Source organism: Elgaria multicarinata, chromosome 2 (assembly GCF_023053635.1).
Source record: "Elgaria multicarinata webbii isolate HBS135686 ecotype San Diego chromosome 2, rElgMul1.1.pri, whole genome shotgun sequence".
Lineage (NCBI taxonomy): Eukaryota > Metazoa > Chordata > Lepidosauria > Squamata > Anguidae > Elgaria > Elgaria multicarinata.
Window position 1 is genome coordinate 43,413,880 of NC_086172.1, and position 20,299 is coordinate 43,434,178.

The following is a 20,299-nucleotide window of genomic DNA, read 5'->3' on the forward strand; positions in this document are numbered from 1 at the left end:
AATACGCAGATTCTCCCTTCAGATCCTGCCCTGCACAACTTGGAATTTTTGCTTTTTCTCAGAACAGTGGCCATAATGGGGGGAGGGAGAAACTATTACTTCCGCCCTGCCTCACCCCACACCTGGATGTATGTTTTTCAGGGTTTTAAGGACTACTGAAGGAGCAGAGCCGATTTCATCATACTGCGGAAAATAAGAGCAATGGTCTTTCCTCCCATACTCATCAAGATGAAGCCTTACATATATCTGAATAAACATGCACAAAATTGTACTGTAAGTTTTCTAAACTGAGCTACTGAAATGACAGCGCATTCCAGTATCTGTTTATTCAGATATAAGTCTTACTGGGTTCAATGGGACACACTACCAAGTGTGTTGTAGGATTGTAACCCAAGGATGATATTTCTATCTATGTATATTGCTCTGTTATACTGTTGACTGCCCCCTGGCTTTAAAAATGTTTGGATTAAAGAGAGATCATCCTTTATTTATGAAATACCATCAGTAATTGTGAAGCAGCTAATCCAAGATAGGATTGGTAGAATCTTTACTGCATTATAATTTTATAAAGATTAATTACCTTTCACAGTGTATTTAATATATTATCTGTACAGATGCTATCTTCCAACACTACACAGCCCTCAACACAGACCGTACCACTGATAAAATATATCATTCCTTTTCACAGCTGTGTGCCATTACAGAGTCACTGGTGAGTGAAATTCTATGTAGTTAAATATAGAACAAGTAAGAGTAGAGTTGGCAAAATGGTTAGATATTTGTGGGCCCATAATGTCAGATTCCACCATAAATCTGCTTTCGAACATAGAACTTATAAGAACTTGCTTAAGAAGAAAGAGGAGGAGTATTTGTGCAAGTTTGAGATCTGCTGCAATAAAAAAAATGTGAACCTACTGTGGAGGAAGCCGCTCCACCTGTCCTGCAAGGTAGACCAGGATAAAACGTGCCTCCTTGACCTCCTTACAGGTAGCTGCCACCACTCACTCTGCTTAGCCTAGGTCTGGTGCAAGTGAACATCTCAAAGACTTATAGATGAATTACATGACATGGGAGAAGCAAGCTCTCTGGGTTGCTGTCCAGCAAAGGCCCAATGTGTTTGTTCTTTTTCATATCCACTTTAGCCAAGTATTTAACATGAACACAAACAATCTGGCACTCAGGGTTCTGCATCATGCGGAGAACCTCCACTGATAGAAGAGGTTCCCCACTTCAGAAGATCACCCTGAACACAAGGAGGGTGACAAGAATGGAGATGAAGGGGGTAGAAATGGCATGCTTGTCCTCATCCTTCCCCCATACGTATTATTGTAAGTCTACTTGACAAAGGCTACTGTTAATCTTGCCTCCTGGTTCTAGTCCTACTCTACAACATCAGAGCTTGATGCTTGCCGGAAAATTGTTTATACCCTGAGTGAGCACAAGACTGCTTCACCATGGCAAAATGGCAAGGAAAATCAGCTCATGGTAAGTTTCCCAAAGGGCTGAGGAGAGCATTTGTGGGGCCCGGGGTAAATATGTCAGCAACAATTTCCCCCTCCCAAATTTGAAGTGGGTTAGCATTCCTGATTAAAAGAGCTGTACCTCCTCCTTTCCAGATTCAGGCCCTATGGCACAACGTTCCCCTTACTGGTCCTTGTTAACTTAGTGGCCTTTGGTAACTACTACATGAAAAAAAAAATCAAACAAATCAGCCCTAACTTAAGCCCTATGGAGTTGAACCAATTGGGGGAAACTACTAAACTACATGGCTTGGTAGGAAGTGTACATTTCCCTGCAGCACTGGTTTGGTTCCCACATATATACATGTGTGTTAATTGATGACTGTAACAGCAAGTGGCAAATTGCATGTGTGCATGAGCCTTCACTGATAAACCCACCACCGATCCAGAATTTTTGTAACATTTCACATCAAAACAGAGTCAGCCCACAAATTCAGCTGTGAGACGTAACTCAGCTGAAACACATGAGTAATCATATATCTATATAAATAAAAATGAAAAAGACCGTTCGTTACTGTCGTTATATCTCCGAAAGTTCTTCACCGATTGCTTTGAAATTTTGACACAGCGTTGCGTTCGAATACGCGAGCGTTGTTATGTAACTATGTTCTCTATGGGGTCAAAGGTTTGTCTTAAAATCGAAGAAATAGGCCTCCTCAAAACCAGTCCTGCTGATCATTGTGACATCACCAACCAGTAGGCCAATCCACTGCCTCTGCCTCCTCTCCTATTTGCATGTACTCTCGCAATTGGCTGAGTGAATATAGATGTCACACCTGTGACAGTTACACGTTCTGAAGAAAGGTAACTGCCAGGAGTTTCCAGTAACCTCCTCACCGTAAAAACATGCTTTTATATCTCCGAAAGTTCTTCACCAATTGCTGTGAAATTTTGACACAGCGTTGCGTTCGAATACGCGAGCGTTGTTATGTAACTATGTTCTCTATGGGGTCAAAGGTTTGTCTTAAAGTCGAAGAAATAGGCCTCCTCAAAACCAGTCCTGCTGATCCTTGTGACATCACCAACCAGTAGGCCAATCCACTGCCTCTGCCTCCTCTCCTATTTGCATGTTCTCTCCTATTTGCTCTTATAGGTCATTGTGACATCGCCAACCAGTAGGCCAATCCACTGCCTCTGCCTTCTCTCCTATTTGCATGTTCTCTCCTATTTGTTCTCATAGGTCATTGTGACATCGCCAACCAGTAGGCCAATCCACTGCCTCTGCCTCCTCTCCTATTTGCATGTTCTCTCACAATTGGCTTAGTGAATATAGATGTCACACCTGTGACAGTTACACGTTCTGAAGAAAGGTAACTGCCAGGAGTTTCCACTAACCTCATCACCGTAAAAACATCCTTTTTTAAAAACCAAACAGTAGGCCAATCCACTGCCTCTGCCTCCTCTCCTATTTGCATGTTCTCTCACAATTGGCTGAGTGAATATAGATGTCACACCTGTGACAGTTACACATTCTGAAGAAAGGTAACTGCCAGGAGTTTCCACTAACCTCATCACTGTAAAAATATCCTTTTTAAAAAACCAAACAGTAGGCCAATCCACTGCCTCTGCCTCCTCTCCTATTTGCATGTTCTCTCACAAAACTTTGCAATGGCACGCAGCTTGCAGTAAAAAAATTACTGAGCAACGTCATAGAAGGAACAATCTTGACAGGACCTTTCAAAGGTGAAGATGTCCTCATTCCTCGCATTCCTATGATTCCAACAGATATGCCATTTCAATTTAAGAGATTGCAATTCCCAATTCCATTGGCGTTTGCAATCACCATCAACAAAGCTCAGGGCCAATCTTTAGAATTGTGTGGTTTAGATCTAGACACAGATTGCTTCTCACATGGACAATTATATGTTGTGTGTTCTAGAGTCGGCAAACCAGACAATCTCTATATCTACACAGACAATGGAACAACTAAAAATATTGTATATCCACAAGCATTGTGAAATTAAACATATTAGAAACATCCGCTTTGTCTTTTCTTTCTTTTCAATTTAACCAGACTGAGCCACAGCAACGCGTGGCAGGGTACAGCTAATATATATATATATATATATATATATATGCATATGCATGTATGAATCTCACTAGTATAATATGAGAAGACTTCCTCTCTGATACTCATTTTTTTTTTGGGTTTGGCTCCTATCTTCATAACATAATGCATATACATATTCAGGATAGCAATTCTCTACATAGGATAAATAATAATATTTTTTGTCATTCCTAAAGGCCTAAAGTTTAGGCCCTAAACTATGGACACTGTAAAAACCTGCTCTGCTGCTGATGGCAAAATTGTCATTTACATTTGCCAAATGTCATGATGTCAAACTTGTATTTTAATGCATCCTCCAAATGTGTAAATATATACATCGGTATGGTGATTTAAACGGAATAGTTGCATCTGCTGGCTTTAAGGGTACCTAAAGCGAACATATTCAACTAATGGAAGATTCGATAACAATACAAAAATGCCAGTCTCTTATCTCTAATTATAAAGAACCATGATTAAAGGAAGCACAGATCTAAGGTGACTTGGCAGACAAAGGGAACACAGAGAAAACCATACTGCAATTTTAATAATTCCAGCAGCAGCAATGCACAAGCTTAAGCAAGCTATGAGAGAGAAGTGAAGAGAAATTAATTGGGAGGTACAATATTTCAGCGAAGGGACCGTCATCAGAGACATACGCTGCTGCTTTGGAGTACTCACAGCAGTGGCTAAGCATCGTCAGAAAAGCTGTCAGAGGGATTCACAGAGGATATTTAGGAAAACTTTGAGCAATAATAACAGCACAGCGAGGTATGGTATGATAAAAAGCTTAGCCATCAACAAAGAACTGGTAAAGAAAAAGAAGTACTTAGGCAAAGCTCTGAGTCAGGGATAGAAAATGAAAGAGACAGAAAAACCACATATACTGGAAACTGGTTAGAAACAAATTGTTAGATACTTTCATTTTAAATGCAAAAAATCTATTTCTTTGCTAAAATATTTTATGCATGACTCTTGCCTGAGTCTTTCTGAACATGATTATATTGTGTTTTGTTTGTTTGTTTAACAACAGTTTTTTTAGAGATTTATAATAAAGGTACAATAATATATCAAATCTGTGTTCCCAACATATTCCTTAAAAGCACACACCAACAACCACATCCTTCCACCTACTGTCCAGCCCCTCTTGCAAGATTTAATTACATTTTATCTGGATATTCCCCCAAATGGATGACCTAATGTGATTTACTATAATGTAAGCAATAGTGATAAATGCAAAAATTGTATGTACTATATATTTCAGTACCACCAATCCAAGAGAACCATTGATTGATTTATTGAGTTCACTCCTTCCTTTCAAAAGAATTTCTCCAGGGTGGCTTTACAAACACATAAATACAATCAATACAAACTCAACAGTATCAAAACTAACAACAGGCAAATAAGAGCAGCATAAAACCAGTCACATAAGGGATTAAGGCTGCAATCCTGTACCTGGAAGTAAGCTCCAGTGAAATCAATGGGACTCACTTTTGAGTAGAAACATTGAGAGTCATAGACCTGGTCCGGACTTCAGGATGGCGCACCTTGGCTTAATTTACCCATGGGGGCTATCGCATGGCTTGTCATGTTATGCAAACCCTGGCAGCAAGGGTTGCTTGAAGATGAGACAACACGCAACATTTGCATATGCTGACCCTGTTCAGACGACACGCTAAACCATGTGAACCATGACTTAGTGTGTCGTGTGAACCATTTCTAACCATGGTGGCTACACAACCACAGTTTAAACATGCTCACTAGCCATTTGCTGCAAAAGGGTTAGCAGCCTAACCACGGCTTAGTGCGTCGTCTGAACAGGCCCATTGTTTGTTACTGATTATGTCTTTGGGTCTAGCCTTGTTGATAACCCAACAAAAATTACTAGCCTGCTACCAGCCTAATAACCTGTGTTCCCATGCTGGCTGCAGAAGAGAAGCTCCCTCCTCTGCAGCCCACAGGGCAACACAGCCTTCGAGGCAGGATAGTAAAAATAGAAGCCTTCGACCAAGCAAAATGGTAGAAGAGGGACAGAGCAAACTGTTCCTTTTCTGCTGGTCGTCTGGATTTCTATGCTAAATACAGACAAGGGAGATTTCCTTCTTCGGCAGCTAGCACAGAAACCTTATAAGCAAGTTGCTGGAATCCTCTGCAATTCTAGCCCTCTCACTTGCCTGCATGGAATTTCTGGTTACCCTCAAGGCAACCAGGTGAGTGCTGAAATACAAGTCTGCTTTGGTCTATTCTGCACAATCAGTTCAAGTATGTTCAGATGTTTTTCTCCCTTTGTGTGATAATCCTGCAAGGTCCCCATTGTATATATTGTAGGTTTTCATAAAACTTGTTTTAACTCTATATTCCACTTAGAGTACTTTGTATGAAGGCAGGTTATAAATGGAATAAACAAATAAAATAAATATTTTCCCCCTACTCATTTAACTGCTATGACTTCCTCCAAGGTTCACCAGAGTTGTCATCTAGTTCCTCATCAGAACTCTCTAGCCATGACCTCACATAACTGCAGAGAGGAAAGGATGACTTTTAGACAGGCCTGAATTCTCTTGTTCTTTTACATGTTTGAAATGTGGAACTTTTCATCAAGCAGCTATGGAAATCCCATGAAAACTGAAAGTGCTCCTCTACTTTTTCTGCAAGCCCTGGACAGAAGATGGGAAAGAAATGGCTCTGCAACTACTTGCCTTCTTTTTCTTTCCAGAAATTGAACAAAGGGATATGATGCATGCAATTCAAAAGACAACAAATTCCAAAATGGGGAGTCCTGTGTGCACAGCACTTTTATTTAACACAACAAGGAGAATATTTCCTGTGCTGGTGTGGCACAGTAGGGGGGGCACTCAGGCACCAAGGAACTAAAATAACAATAATACAAACAAACCTCCTTGATTAGACTTTGCCCTGAGGCTTTAGCGGACTTGATGCTGAGATGAAATTGACAAGGGTCTTCTTTCCAGACTTTGAATGTGTGTTTTTTTTCACACAGGAACATTAAGTGGTTCCTGATTCAGCGGGTTTGTGCTTCCCTTAAGAATATCACAGTTGTACTTTGTGAAGATGTTGTATAGTGCAGGATTGCACAGCCTCAGTTTAATTTGTATAGTGTGGATATATGGATCATGACATGTAATACAGGGCTGGGGGCCTGGGGTCCCAATCCACCCTTGCTGGGGTTCCAATTCAGCCCTCCTGATTCCAATTACATTGTAATGAAAACAGAGGCAGGAGAGATGGTGTTGCTCATAGACAATAATTAATTGGGCCTCATGACCCTCAGACAACCATATTCTAAACCATTGCAGCTGACTTGCATGAATTTGTACCAACGACAAAATAGTGGGGTTTCGATACTGCAATGTCACTGAAGGATTGGGTGAACCAAATGAAAAGAGTGGCTTTTTGCATGAAAGAAAATTGTGCAAAAAGACACCACTTTGCGTATCTTAGAAGAAAGCAAAACCGTTCAGTGTTTCAGCTACAAAAGAGAAACATCAAAATGCCTGGTTTGCTTGGTGTAATATTCTGGGCAAAGACTTGGCTCTAAAGTGATTTGACCTGTGCTATCTGAAAAGGGAATGGAATCTTCTTCAGTTTCCTTTGATCATCCTTATTTAGGGCACCAGTTTGTGTGTGGTCAACTTAGGAACCTGCTGGAAGGTCATCAGCAAATGTTAACACTTTTCTATCATTTGGCCAGGAAAAAAGGTGCTTCACCCCTTCCCCTCTGGCTAATTCTCCACTGGACACCATCCTGTTGGAGAGCTGTCTTTTGTGTAAAAAGAGCTATCAGGGCTGTTGTTTTAACACACATGTTTGCAAGCAGTAACTTTGCCCTTTTTCACCAGTAACTGTAAATCCAAGGCTGCAGTCCTATGTGCTGACTCGGCACTAAATCCCATTAACTTACTTCTGCATAAATCTGCATAGGATTGGGCTCCAAGGCCCATTGAAACAGCTCTCCATTGTATACCCTATTTGCTATATTTATTCCAAGAATAAGGCACTGTATTTGCCATTTCATTTCGGCTTAAGCACTGTACACTTAAAACTACACATCAGGGCACCAAGAGCAATTCAGGCTCACTGGGGTGTGAACACATTTGAATTTCCAGCCGAAGAGCTATGCTTTCAAGAGCACTGGAATTGGCTATTAGTCTTCAAGAGGTTTATTTCTTTAACACTTACTCATTTAAGAGTGATTGATAATCACATCCTATCTTAAGAGCATTAAATACATTACTGAGAGATTCTGTGGCTGTTCTTTCCACCTATTTATTTCCTTCGTAGATCGGGTCAATGGTGTAACAGTTTCTTCATCAAAACAAATTTTTAATTGGTGCTCCCCTTTGACACAGTATTTCTTACACAGCTAAGTTGAATTAGCATACAATGGACTCTATTGTTCCATTTATAGAAAGTGGGGTTCCATCAACTTCTCCCAGGAGGAACAATAGATGTGTTTCTCTGAAAACACATCTACAAGTTCTGTTGGACTACTTGGAGAGTAAAGTATTATTCAGTGTTAAAGAGAAAGCTAAGAGTGTAATAGTCACATCTCTTATGCAGGCTTGGAGGGAATCGTTTCATTTGGCAGATTTATTGTTTTAACGTGGAATCCTTTTAAAGTGTTCCAGTGTAATACACACATCCTTAAGAGACCTGTTCTATGAATCCTTGGATTGAAAACCATAACAAGAGCATAATGGATTTCTCCATTTGCTATATTTATAGTAGGGGATGGGCCATGGCTCACTGCTTTGCATACAGAAGGTCCCAGGTTCGATCCTCCAGTAGCCACCTCGCATGCACCCACCCCGGGGCTTTCCCGTGAAGCTGCGTGGAAAAAGGCAGGGACTTACCCCATTTTTTTTCTCAAGAAAAACACAAGTATGGCCTACATCCACCCTCTATCCTCACTCCAGAGTTGCAGTGGAGGCATGGCTGGGCAGAGAGTAGGGGGTAGCCCTGGCCACCTGAAACCCCACACTTTTGCTGCTGTGTTGGGATTAGCTGCCACCACTCTGAAGCAGCAAAAGCACAGGGTTTGCTTATCGCAGCGGCAACCTGCTGCTGTATAGGCAGCCCCCCAGCATGATGTTGTGTTTAGAGTATCAGACAAGGACTGGGGAGACTCAGGTTCAAATCCTCACTTGGTCATGAAGCCTAGAGGGTGACTTTGAGCCAGTCACTATATCTCAGCCTAACCTACCTCACAGAGTTCTGATAAAAAGAGGAAAAATCACATCCGCTGCCTTGAGCTCTTTGGAGGAAAGGTCGGATATATATGTAATAAATAAATAAAATGAAACAAATACAATTTTATTAGGAGGGTTTCCTTTAGACACCATCTTAGACTGGTTTCAAACAGAAAATATTAAATCACTGAAATGAATAAATAGTAGATTTTCAACAAAAAAAACAAACAAATCAGTAAAGAAATCACAGTTAAACACTAAAACAACAACAGACTAAAGAGCTGAGCCAGGGTGGTGTAGTGGCTAGAGTGTTGGACTGGGAGTCGGGAGGTCTGGGTTCTAGTCCCCACTCACCCATAGAAGCTCACTGGGTGACTTTGGGCCAGCCCAACCTACCTCACAAGGTTGTTGTTGTGAGGATAAAATGGGGAGGAAGAAGATTATGTATGCTTCCTTGACTTCCTTGGAAGAAAAAAGGCAGGATATAAATGCAATCTATCAAGAGGAGAAAAGAGCAATAAATCAGTAAACACAGATGAAATATTAAAAGGGTGGGGTAAATAAAAAAGCTATTGTCTGGCCCTGGTGGCAAGTGGATAAGAGGCTGAGTGCCAAGCATGTTGCTCTGGGGAGAGTGTTTGAAAAACGGGGGCGGGGGGGGGGCAGATCTACACTACTGCTTTAAAGCACTTTAAAGCGCTTTATAACAGTTTTGAAAATGGTATATGGAATGTGTCCTGGGCCCCAACAGTTGTCAAAACTGTTAAAAAGCGCTTTAAAGTGCTTTAAAGCAGTGGTGTAGATCTTTCTGGGGTCACCACTAAAAAGGCCTTTTCCTCAGTCACCACTTACATCACCTCAGAAGAACAGAAAAGAATCCTAGAATATGATCTCAGAATTCAGTTAGGTTGATGCAGGAGTAGACAGTCCTGACGATACTGGATATATCCTATGGGATATATCCTTAAGGTACTGGTGAAGTTAACTACAACTGCATCACTTACCTGAAGTATGCCTAAAATACATAGCAATAGTATCAATGAAGGGATGGTAGGCAAAGACAGAGTAGGTCCATTATCGTAGTAGGTTTCCATTGCTTGGGTAAAAGAGGGGAAAGATCCATAGAGCAACTGAGCCTCTGCTAGATTTGCTGTACATAGTCCACATTTCGAGGGAAATTTCTAAGACATTGCTATGATGGAGGATTTCTCCACAAAGGCAAGGTATTCTCAACATGAAAGGGTGGATGGTTTTGTAGGCTATCATCTTTCTTACCTTGTGCTTCCTGTGATCTTGGCGGACAAGAGAAGTGGTGATTTACAGCTGCATTTGACTGGCTGTGGGGCTGCAAATCCTTCATGTGGTCCGAATGCCTCGGAATGACCGGAGGTGCTGAAGTATCAGGTGAGCACTTTAAAAAATATATAGAAAAGAAAGAAAAACCGGAAACACGGTTTAAAAAAACCAAATTCATCCTTGTATTCTGTCTAGGCAAGAAAACATGTATGTATGCCTTTATGAGAATAACATGTCAACTTCTGGACAGCCTCGTGCACATGCTCAATGTTAGCTTAGAGCAGCTTCCCCAAGCTGGTGCCTTACCAATGTTTTGGACTTCAATTCCCTTCAATCCCAGCCAGCATGGCTAATGGTCAGGAATGCTGGGAGTTGCAGTCCATCGGCCATATCCTATGCAGCCCACACACCAGCAGACCCACTGCTGGCGCAACGGGGAGCTGGCGGTTCTTAAAGCAAACAGAAATGCGTGGACACAGTCATTTATGGAATAGGGCAGGTCAGCCGAGCTTACAGAAGGGAGCGTCCCTGATTTGTCCCAATTGAGGAATGGGTGTTTCTGCTCATGTGTGGAGTTCCTTTACGAAGCACTGACTGCCTCTTGAACTAGTGTCGGGTCCTACTGGTGCAATGGAAAGATGTGAAGTGTAGTGGCAATACTGGATCCTGCCCCCAAACACCTGGGGGGGAGGGGCACCAGTTTGGGGATGTCTAGAACAATTTAGGATTCAGTCCAGTGAGTCCAGTTCTGCTGAGCCCTGTGGGTTTCCTCCATACAAAATGCCCATGCTTGCCTGTATGGGGCCCTGTGTCTTTCTTGGGCAGCATTCTTTGCACCTGGATCGCAAGCATCTGTTTGTTTCCCTTCCTGCCACCCGTTCCCTTCTCCACCCTGGCAGAGAGAGGCAATGAGCAATAATGGCACACACACTGTATGCTGATTTTCCTCTCAAAGTTAATTTGTATCTTTAGAAGAAGGGGGAAAAAAGGCTATAGGAAGGTATTAATCTGCTTAACATTTCTAAGTACATCATCCAAGGGATTTTGTTTTTTTAATCTTACATATGCTCAGCAGAGTTACTGGCAAAAACTGTACATTTTCTTCATTTCATCCTTTCAACATCAAATGGTAAGCAGCAAAAATTGGATCAGACTTCAAAGCCCGTGCTGTGCTCCCAGTCACAGAGCGACTCCTCCATTTCACATATTGAATTCGAGCAGGATATCAAAGTGCTACCAAAGAACCTCAGGTCCTTACGAAAAAAGAGGCTCTAACATCTGTAGAAAGTGAAGTGCACAGACAAATCACCTCGGGGAGCAGCGAGCATTTATTCTCAGCAGCAGCTTTCCAGCCTTTTGATTCTCTTATTCACTGTACCTCCCTGTCTTTCTACAGAACTAAAGTTCTTAGCAAGCAGGCTTTTGTCTCAAAGACTTCAAAACACCACTAACGGTTTCATGTTCTGATGGTTATGCCAAGCAACCGTGAACACGCTTCAGAACTGTAGATTCAGGGATTTCTTTATGGCATTTTAGAGTCTAAACTTCATAGTACCTTGCTTGTTTGTTTGTCAAGAAAATCCGGCTCTGCAGGAGAAGCTGGGCTGCTACTTTGCTGCCTAAAACACAACAAGAAGTTGTTGATGTTATATTATCATCATCATCATCATCATCGAATAGTAGAGTTGGAAGGGGCCTATAAGGCCATCGAGTCCGTCCCCCTGCTCAGTGCAGGAATCCACCGTAAAGCATTATTATATTTTAAGTTCTGGTGACATTTTCCCAATCCATCAGTAATATTCCCTCATTCTCTCAGCTAAATCACTATGGCAAAATATATAACTGTAGACCTTCCCATTTACTGTTTAATTTTTGTAAAAAGCATATTATTCGCACAACAATTGTGCACAGAATGTACTATCTGAAACTTAAAGGAATTGTCCTCCTTTTAAAAACATTGAGCAAGGGAGAACTCTTGGGAGACCTGTGCATGCAGAAAGAGCTGTTGTTTGTTGGTTGGTTGGTTGGTTTCTTCTTCTCCTCACTGCCTATTGAAGAGGAAGGCCACCTCTGAAATTCAATGTCCTATGCAGCTTCTCTCTCCAGCAGACACCTTCTGCTGCCCACAAACAAGAAACAAAGTTCCCATAGTGCTATTCTGCCTTGCACACACACATCACCTCTTTTGTGCCACTTGACATGAAATTTTACAGTAAGAACGTAAGAACATAAGTGCCATGCTGGATCAGTCCAACACTCTGTTCACACAGTGACCAACCAGCTGTTGACCAGGGACCAACAAAGCAAGGCATGGTGCAACAGCACCCACTCACCCATGTCTCCCAGCAACCTCAGATACTGGAGGTAGCACATAACCACCAGGGCTAGTAGCCATCGATAGCCTTCTCCTCCAGGAATTTATCCAACCCCTCTTTCAAAGGCATCCAAATTGGTGGCCATCACTACATCTTGAGATAGTGAGTTATATAATTTAACTATGTGATGTGTGAAGAAGTACTTTCTTTTATTTGTCCTGAATCTCCCACCATGGGATGACCCCGGGTTCTAGTATTATGAGAGAGGGAGAAAAATGTCTCCCTATCCACATTCTCCACACCCTGCATAATTCTGTACACCTCTATCATGTCTCCCCTTATTGTTATACACTCTCCACTTCCCCAAGAGGTGGGAAATTCTAGGGGAACAGTACCAAGTTCCTCTCCCTTTGGCTAATAAAGCACTGGAGACTTAAGGTATTAAATAAATATTTGCTTTATTTATACAAGCAGAAGCATGCTGAAAACAAGCAGGTGCTCTTACACCTGCCTGCACCCAAAGCTGCAAACCCAAGTCCTAGATAATTCAAGATCACTCTCAGCCTTCCTTCTGTGTCTTCCAGAAATGGCTCTCTCCCTCCCTCTCCCTGGCCAGATCTACACCAAGCAGGATATAACATGTTGAAAGCGGTTTGAAAACAGTATATGGAATGTGCCTGTGGCCCCCAACAGTTGTCAGTGCACTTCAATACCATTACAGAGCAGTAGTGTAGATCCTGTCCCTCTCTCTTACACACACACACACCCTGAGAATAGATGCACACACATGAGAGAGCAGTTTATCAGGACCAGCCAATTACAGAATCCTAAGAATGAGAAGGGTGCATTTAGGCCATCCAGTCCAACCACTGCTCAATGCAGGAATCCAATTTAAAGTATTCCTGACAGATGATGGTCCAGTTTCTGTTTGAAGATCTCGAGCAATGGAGGGTCCACCACCTCCCTAGACAGCGGATCCATTGTCTGACTGCTCTTATCATTAGGAAGTTTTTCTTGATGTTCAATCAAAATTTGCCTTCCTGTAAGTTAAGCCCCTTATCTCATGTCCTATAGCCTTGGATGAAAGAGAACAGGTTACAGCCTTGAAAATATATCTGCCCTTAAAGTCAGATGCCTGCAAGAACTGTTGCTTAATTTCTAGGAAAAAGGGATGTCAGGGCTCACATCTGTATGGAAACACCACCCTCTCATCTGGAAAGCCCTCCTTCTACTTCCTAATATGTAGGGATTTCCAGAGGGGTAACCTTGTTATCCTATTGCAGCAAAAACAACAAAGAGACTTTGACACCTTAAAGATGGAGGGAGCAACCCTATGGCACCTAGATAGGAGCCATAGGATTTTTCAGGTTCCCTGCTCTGAGATCAGAGACAGTATTCCAACCTCGGGGGGGGGGGGATGGGAGCTCCACCCCCTCCCCATTGTAGCTGGTGTGGAAAGAAATGTGCCAGTTGCTTTCTGAGGTTGGAAACCTGACCTTGGAGGGTGTTTCAGTGGGTGGGGAAGGGAAGAGACTGGAGAGAGCAGGATATGAGTTATCCTGAGGTCTCCCCAGTCTCCTTCCCACCTCTTCTGAAGTGACCATCTAGCAAAAAAGCCCACCTAGCAAAAAATGCAAGGTGGAAGGCTAGAGAGGCAAAAATCACCTCCGCCTCTCCTCCCGTCCTGCATAGGATGATCATAAGCCTCCCTAACACATTTATTTTGGCATAAGTTTTCATGGACTGCAGCCCATTTCATCAGATGCAATATGTAGCGATTCTCTGTGGTTATCCATGGGAGAGGGGAATACATTCTGAACTGTTCCAGGGGCGTTTAAAGCTATTTTTAATTCCGATATTCCAAAATTAAGCCCTGGCACTTAAAACAAATGCTTGGGCTGAGCCCTCACACAAATTTAGGCCTGCCAGGAATCAAACAACAGCTGACGCATAACAAGAATGCAAGTTATGCTTTCCTAAAAGCCTGGTTTCATAAAGACAAGGACGGCAAAGCATAGAGGCTGTTCATGCTAAGCCAGACTCAGTATGAGTTGTTGAGCTGTGGGTTGCTTGCTGAATCGTGCATTAGTGTGTTGCCTGAATACGGGACATTTTCTGCAGGGTGGCTTGTTAGCTACCCTGAATAACCCAACAACAAACCATGGTTTCTCAAGGTGCCTTGTTCGAGGAAAATAAGCCACTCTGCAGCATGCAGGGCCAGTGCCAGCGTATTTTGCGCCCTAGGCAAGGCGAGCTACTTGCACCCCCCGAAAAAAATTGCCAACTTCGATTCAGCTGTTCAAGAAGAGTTTCTGAACTATTATATTTTCCTTTTATTAAAACAGCTAATTTGTATAAAACTGTGACCCTTAAAGGGCAGCACTGTGCCCCTCTGAGATCTGTGCCCTAGGCGACTGCCTAGTTAGCCTAATGGTAGCGCCACCCGTCTGCATGTTTAACAAGCCACCCTGCAGAAATGTCCCGGGTACAGACAACACGCTAACCCAAGGTTCAACAAACAATCCACGGCTCAACAATAACCCAACTCACCCACTGAGAGTTGGTTAACATGTTGTGCGAACCCAGTCATAGACTAAAGAGTTCCTGCTGAAGTACCTATTTACCAGTGTGCTGCTGGTTGACAGAATTTGTGGCTTACTGCTAAAATATTTTGCTCCACTGCTGCTTGTCCCTATTACTTGACTTAACTTCATTAGTTAAGGTCCAATCCTGCTGCTGCTGCAGTCAATGGGAACATTCATAGCCTACAACTTTGTAAACAAAACAAACAAACAAAACAAACATCACGCAGGATGGATTCTTTAAATGAATGGGCCACTTGACTGCTCACGCGGATCTCTCTGGAGGATCAGGCACCAGCAGACTTAGGAGAGAGATGTTCAAATAGATAAATCATAAATATAAGCAATCTTACACAAGGAGTCATGTGGCACCTTAAAGTCTAACAAATAAACATGGCATACGCTTTTGTGGGCTATAGTCTGCTTCGTTTGATAAGTGAAGTATTATCCCTGTATTACAGGTATATATACACAGCTGGGGAGGGAAGGGGAATTGTAAATAGTGAGGTCAGAAGGAAATGAAACGCAGAAATAATCATCTTATTAACAGTGATGATTCACAAAACAGTTGTTGGGTGATTATTCAGACAAACTGGCATTGCTCTGATTAAAAATGATACTAGAACAGCAAGAACCCAATAAGTGTTTATAAGGTCTGGACTGCCATTCCTATGCCCAAGGCCCATTGAACTCTGTGGAACTTACTTGTGAGTAAGCACGCATAGGATTGGGAAATGCATGTCTTTCTTATCATTTTATGCATGAAATAACTCTCACTAGCATCTAGTTTCTGTGGATATACGTGCAAAAGAATATCAATGATTGACCTATGAATCATTTTACTTGGCATTACTGTGCTGTTGTTCATAGCTACCGCATTTGCTTTTCTTTTCTTTTTTTTCATCATAAATCCTTTCAACTCTGCCATTGTAAAATATACAAGCACCGTTGCTTCCTTTGATCTGGTGTGGGAAAGGTTTTTGCATGTGCTGAATGTATCATGTTCTTTGAAGCATCTATTAGATCTTGACAGGTACAGTGAGTGGTATTGTAATACTTTGTTTAGAGATACTGTAGAATAAGTTGAAATGATAAATGGTACCATCATATGAATGTAAATCATCTGTTTCGCTTTTGAAATACCACTCAGACAAAAACCAAGCCCAGCAGAGAGTCTCCTCTTGTGAATACAAACGGCATATCAACTGCAGGAAACCAATTGGCTCTCCGGCAAAAGACAAATTCATTGATTCCTCTGCTAGGCAGTGGGGAATTCCTCTGCAGAATCACTGCTGGGGGTGATAGAAGCCCCACAAAATAGTTAGTATAGGGGGGCATACATATCCTGCCCCTTACCAAAGCTCAGAGGTTGATCTGAAAAGCTGTGGCGCAGTGGTAGAGCACCTGCTTTGCATGCAAAAGGTCCCAAGTTCAGTCCCCAGCATCTCCAGGTAGGGCTGAAAAAACAATCTGCCTGAAACCCTGGTGAGCCACTGCCAGTCAGTGTTGACAATACTGGGTTAGATGGATCAAGGGTCTAACTCAAAATAAGGCATCTTCCTATGTCCGTAGATGGAAAAAGAAATCATGGAGGCAGTCAAAGCAGAACATGTGGTGGTAGGGACTTTAGTTGCCCACACATTGGCTGGATAAATGGTGGCAACAGAGACAGAACTGGGTTGTATCCAGACTTAGTCATACTTTGAGTAGACCCCATTAAAATCAATAGGAATTAAATTAGCCACGGTTCACTTTTCTATTGATTTCAGTGGATCTACTCGAAGTCTGACAAAATCTGGATCCAACACAATAGACATATGTCTTAAAACACATAGACATAGAGCTAGCTAGAGGCAAGGCATCATTGACTTAATCTTGGATGGTGCCCCAGTGCAACTAGTCAGCGTTGTCAAACACTCGGGGGACCACGCTCCTATCAAATTCTACACATGTAATAGCAATAGTGCAGTAGACCACACTTGATGTTAGATGTCGCACTGGAGATTTTTTTTTGGATAGAGAGGGGCCTAATTGCCAAACATTTTAATTTCTGTCACATATATTATATTGACAAGCTGGTCTGGCCTTAATGGATTGTTGTTGTTTTTAAAACAAATGTAATCCAGCTATTGTCTATTTGAATTGAGTTACAGCCTGATCTTATCCAAGATCAGCCTTATTCTAGTTCAGCTACCAGCCTGCCAATGTTAAGGAAAGAGTGGGAACGGGAATGTCCAACTACAATAAAATAACAACCCAATCCATCAATAAAAGCCAAAGAGCACTTGCTGATACTCCCAAAGCCAGCACAAATAAAAAGGTCTTTCACTGGTGCCTAATAGCCACAGCATGGGGGCCAGCTAAATCTCTACTGGAAGGCAGTTCTAGAGCTGGAGTGCCAACACTGAGAAGGCTCTGCCACGTGTGATAGCCCACAGGCCACATTCCTCAAGGGCAAAGCCTCCCCAGCTGATCTTAAATCCCAGGATGGTCAATATTGGGGAAGACAAACAGTTGGGTTTTTTTTTTTTAAGTACTGGTTCCTGATCAATTTTTGCCTTTGTACACTAGTACTTGAATTGAGCCTGGTAGCTCAGTGGCAGTCAGTGCAGAGATCTTAAAACTGGTGTGATATGCTCTCATCTTACTGCCCCTGTCAACAAATGAGTGGCAGCATTCTGTACTAGCTGCAGCTCCAAACCAAGGGAAGCCCCACATAGAGAGCATTGCAATAGTTGAATTAGTAAGTTATCTGAAAATGGACCACTGTTGTCAGATTAGCCTGGTCCAGGAAGAGCTGTAGCTGGCTGTAAATGCTTCTTGATATTGGGACCATCTGAGGCCTCCAGTGACAGCTTTGAAGTGGGGAGTATTCCCAGACTACACACCTGCTCTATCACAGCAAGAGCTACCTCATCCAGGACAGGCTGTCTACCTAACACCAGGAAGTATTTAACTTCAGTTTATTGGCCCTCCTCCAGCCTACCGCTGCCTTCAGGCACACCTCCCACACAGGGCTCTCCTCAAAGCTGTAGACTGACTGATGTAAAAGTGTTGTTCATATCCACAATCACTTGCTCCTTGGCATGTTTCAGTTCTTCAGTTTGTCTGCTGTGTGCACATAGAAGGGCAGCCTTGTCTAGAGCCAGGACAGTGGCCTGGAGCCTGGAAATGCATTGTACTGTACAACCTCCATTCCCTTCACAGGAGGTCTGAGTAGCTCTTGTCAGTATTGGGCCTTATATGCAAAACCTGAAGAAACATTAATGTGTAGAATATCTCTGCAACACACAGCTTTTGAAAATAGCTGCATTTTCTTTATGCGTAAAACGGAGCAAAACTTTGACCACGTGTGAATTAAAATGGATGGCTCTATTTGTGGAGATGCAAAATCACCATGAATAGCTGTGGCTTGGATCCCAGAATAAGTTAAAGAATTTCATGAAGAGTAGGTTTCCTAATCTCCGCACCACCCCCCCTCACTGACACCTGCACTGCTCTAAGGAGAGTTTGCTGGGGAGGGGCCTTCTGAGCAATATGAGATGGAGCATGATTGGGCTGCTGGGGTGAAGAGAAAATCACCCCAATTCAGGCTTGTATCTGAAGACAACTTCCTTAAGTTAACGTATTTTTGGATTCTAGTCACTGTTCCTTGTACAATGAAACAATTCTTGCCCCAAGTCTTCTTCCACAGTGCTCCCAATATCAGTCTCAGAGAAATTAACACTTCAGGATTGGGTCAGTATCCAGTTGATAGGGGGGGGGGGAAATCTTCTGAATCTTAAATAAATCTATTCTATAGGTAGTTTTACAACAGGAGCAGAGCCTACAGCACTACTAGGCTGGCCAACTTTCATAAGCTCTCTACAGGCACTTGCACCCTGCTGAAGCAACAGCTCCCCTTGCTATAGGTGAAAAGCTGGAAGCCAGTGATCTGTCCAAGGTCCTGATCAGCTCTGTCTAGATCTAGCTTGATTCTGCTCTACCAGCTTGGTCTGGAGCTTACCTTCCTTTTACCTACTGAAACCTGAGCATGGTGAATGTGACTACCGCATTAGCTACTATGCACCCAGCTAACAGGTGCTACAACTGTACACTGCTTCTCTGGAAGCTCAAAGCCTACCCAAGGTAAGCAATGGAATACTCTGCCCAAGGAAGTTGGCCCCATTCCATTGCTGCTCACTTTTTAGTGGGAAGCTAAGACTCTTCCAGTGGGCATTTGTAGACCTCATTGATTTTATTCCTTTTTGAACTATACTGTAATTTTAGGGCTTTATAACTTTGTTCATAAATGATCTAGAATTGGGGGTGAGCACTGAGGTGGCTAGGTTTGCTGACAAAATCAAATTATGGCAGTTAAAACAAAAAGGTACATTGAAGTGCTCCGAAAGCATCTCTCCAAACTGGGGAAATGGGCATCCAAATGAAAAATGTGGTTCACATAAGAAAAGTGTAAAGTAATGCACATTGGGGGGAAACTCACAACTTCACAAATAGGGGAATAGGTTCTGAGCTGGTGATGACTGACCAGGAAAAAGATCTTGGGCTTGTGGTGGATAGCTTGATGGAAATGTTGCCCCAGTGCGCAGATGTTGTGAAAAAGGCAAATTCCGTGATGGGCATAATTAGAAAAGGAGTCAAAAATAAAACTGCCAATATCATAATGCCTTTATTGAAATCTATGGTGTGATCTCACTTGGAATACTGTGTACCGTTCTGGTCTAAATCAAAGCACATTCTGTAGAGCTGGAAAAGATGCAGGAAAGGGCAACCACAATGATTAAGGGGGTGGAGCAACTCCCCTGTGATTAAAGATGACAACATTTGGGACTTCTTAGTCTAGAAAAAGGGTGAGAAAGTAAAGTATGTAGAAAATGGATAGGGAGCTTTTCCTCCCTCTCTCATAATACTAGGACATGGGGGTCATCCAAAGAAGCTTAATGGTGGGAGATTCCGGAGAGACAGAAGGAAGTACTTCTGCATACAACACAGAGTTAAACTATGAGCTATACCACCACAAGATGTAGTAATGGACACCGACTTGGATAGATTTTAAAAAGGGTTAGACAAATTCATGGAGGATAGAGATATCAGTGGCTAGTAGTCATGATGGCTATATGCTGCCTCCAGTACCCGAGGCAGTATGCCTATGTACACCAGTTGCTGGGGAGAATGGGTGGGAGAGTGCTGCTGCACTCATGTCCTACTTATGGGCTTCTGTGATGTTCAGCTGCCTATTATGCGTTAAATGTAAATATATGCAAAATTAATGGTTTATATTATGCATAAAGTTCCAGGAAGTAAGTAGGCCTCAATGTACTTACAATTTGTG

The 20,299-nt window shown here is 42.5% G+C and overlaps 1 protein-coding gene across 1 annotated transcript in view; it reads right to left on the minus strand.

Moving 5' to 3' along the window:
• The window catches only part of MYO3B (myosin IIIB), a 264,396-nt gene that overhangs the window by 59,219 nt on the left and 184,878 nt on the right, over positions 1-20,299 (minus strand). The window contains exons 30-31 of the mRNA XM_063116401.1: positions 11,626-11,689; positions 10,050-10,185 (exon numbers count right to left, since the gene is read on the minus strand). Coding sequence (XP_062972471.1) covers positions 10,050-10,185; positions 11,626-11,689 — 200 coding nt within the window. The remainder of the gene's footprint in view (positions 1-10,049; positions 10,186-11,625; positions 11,690-20,299) is intronic.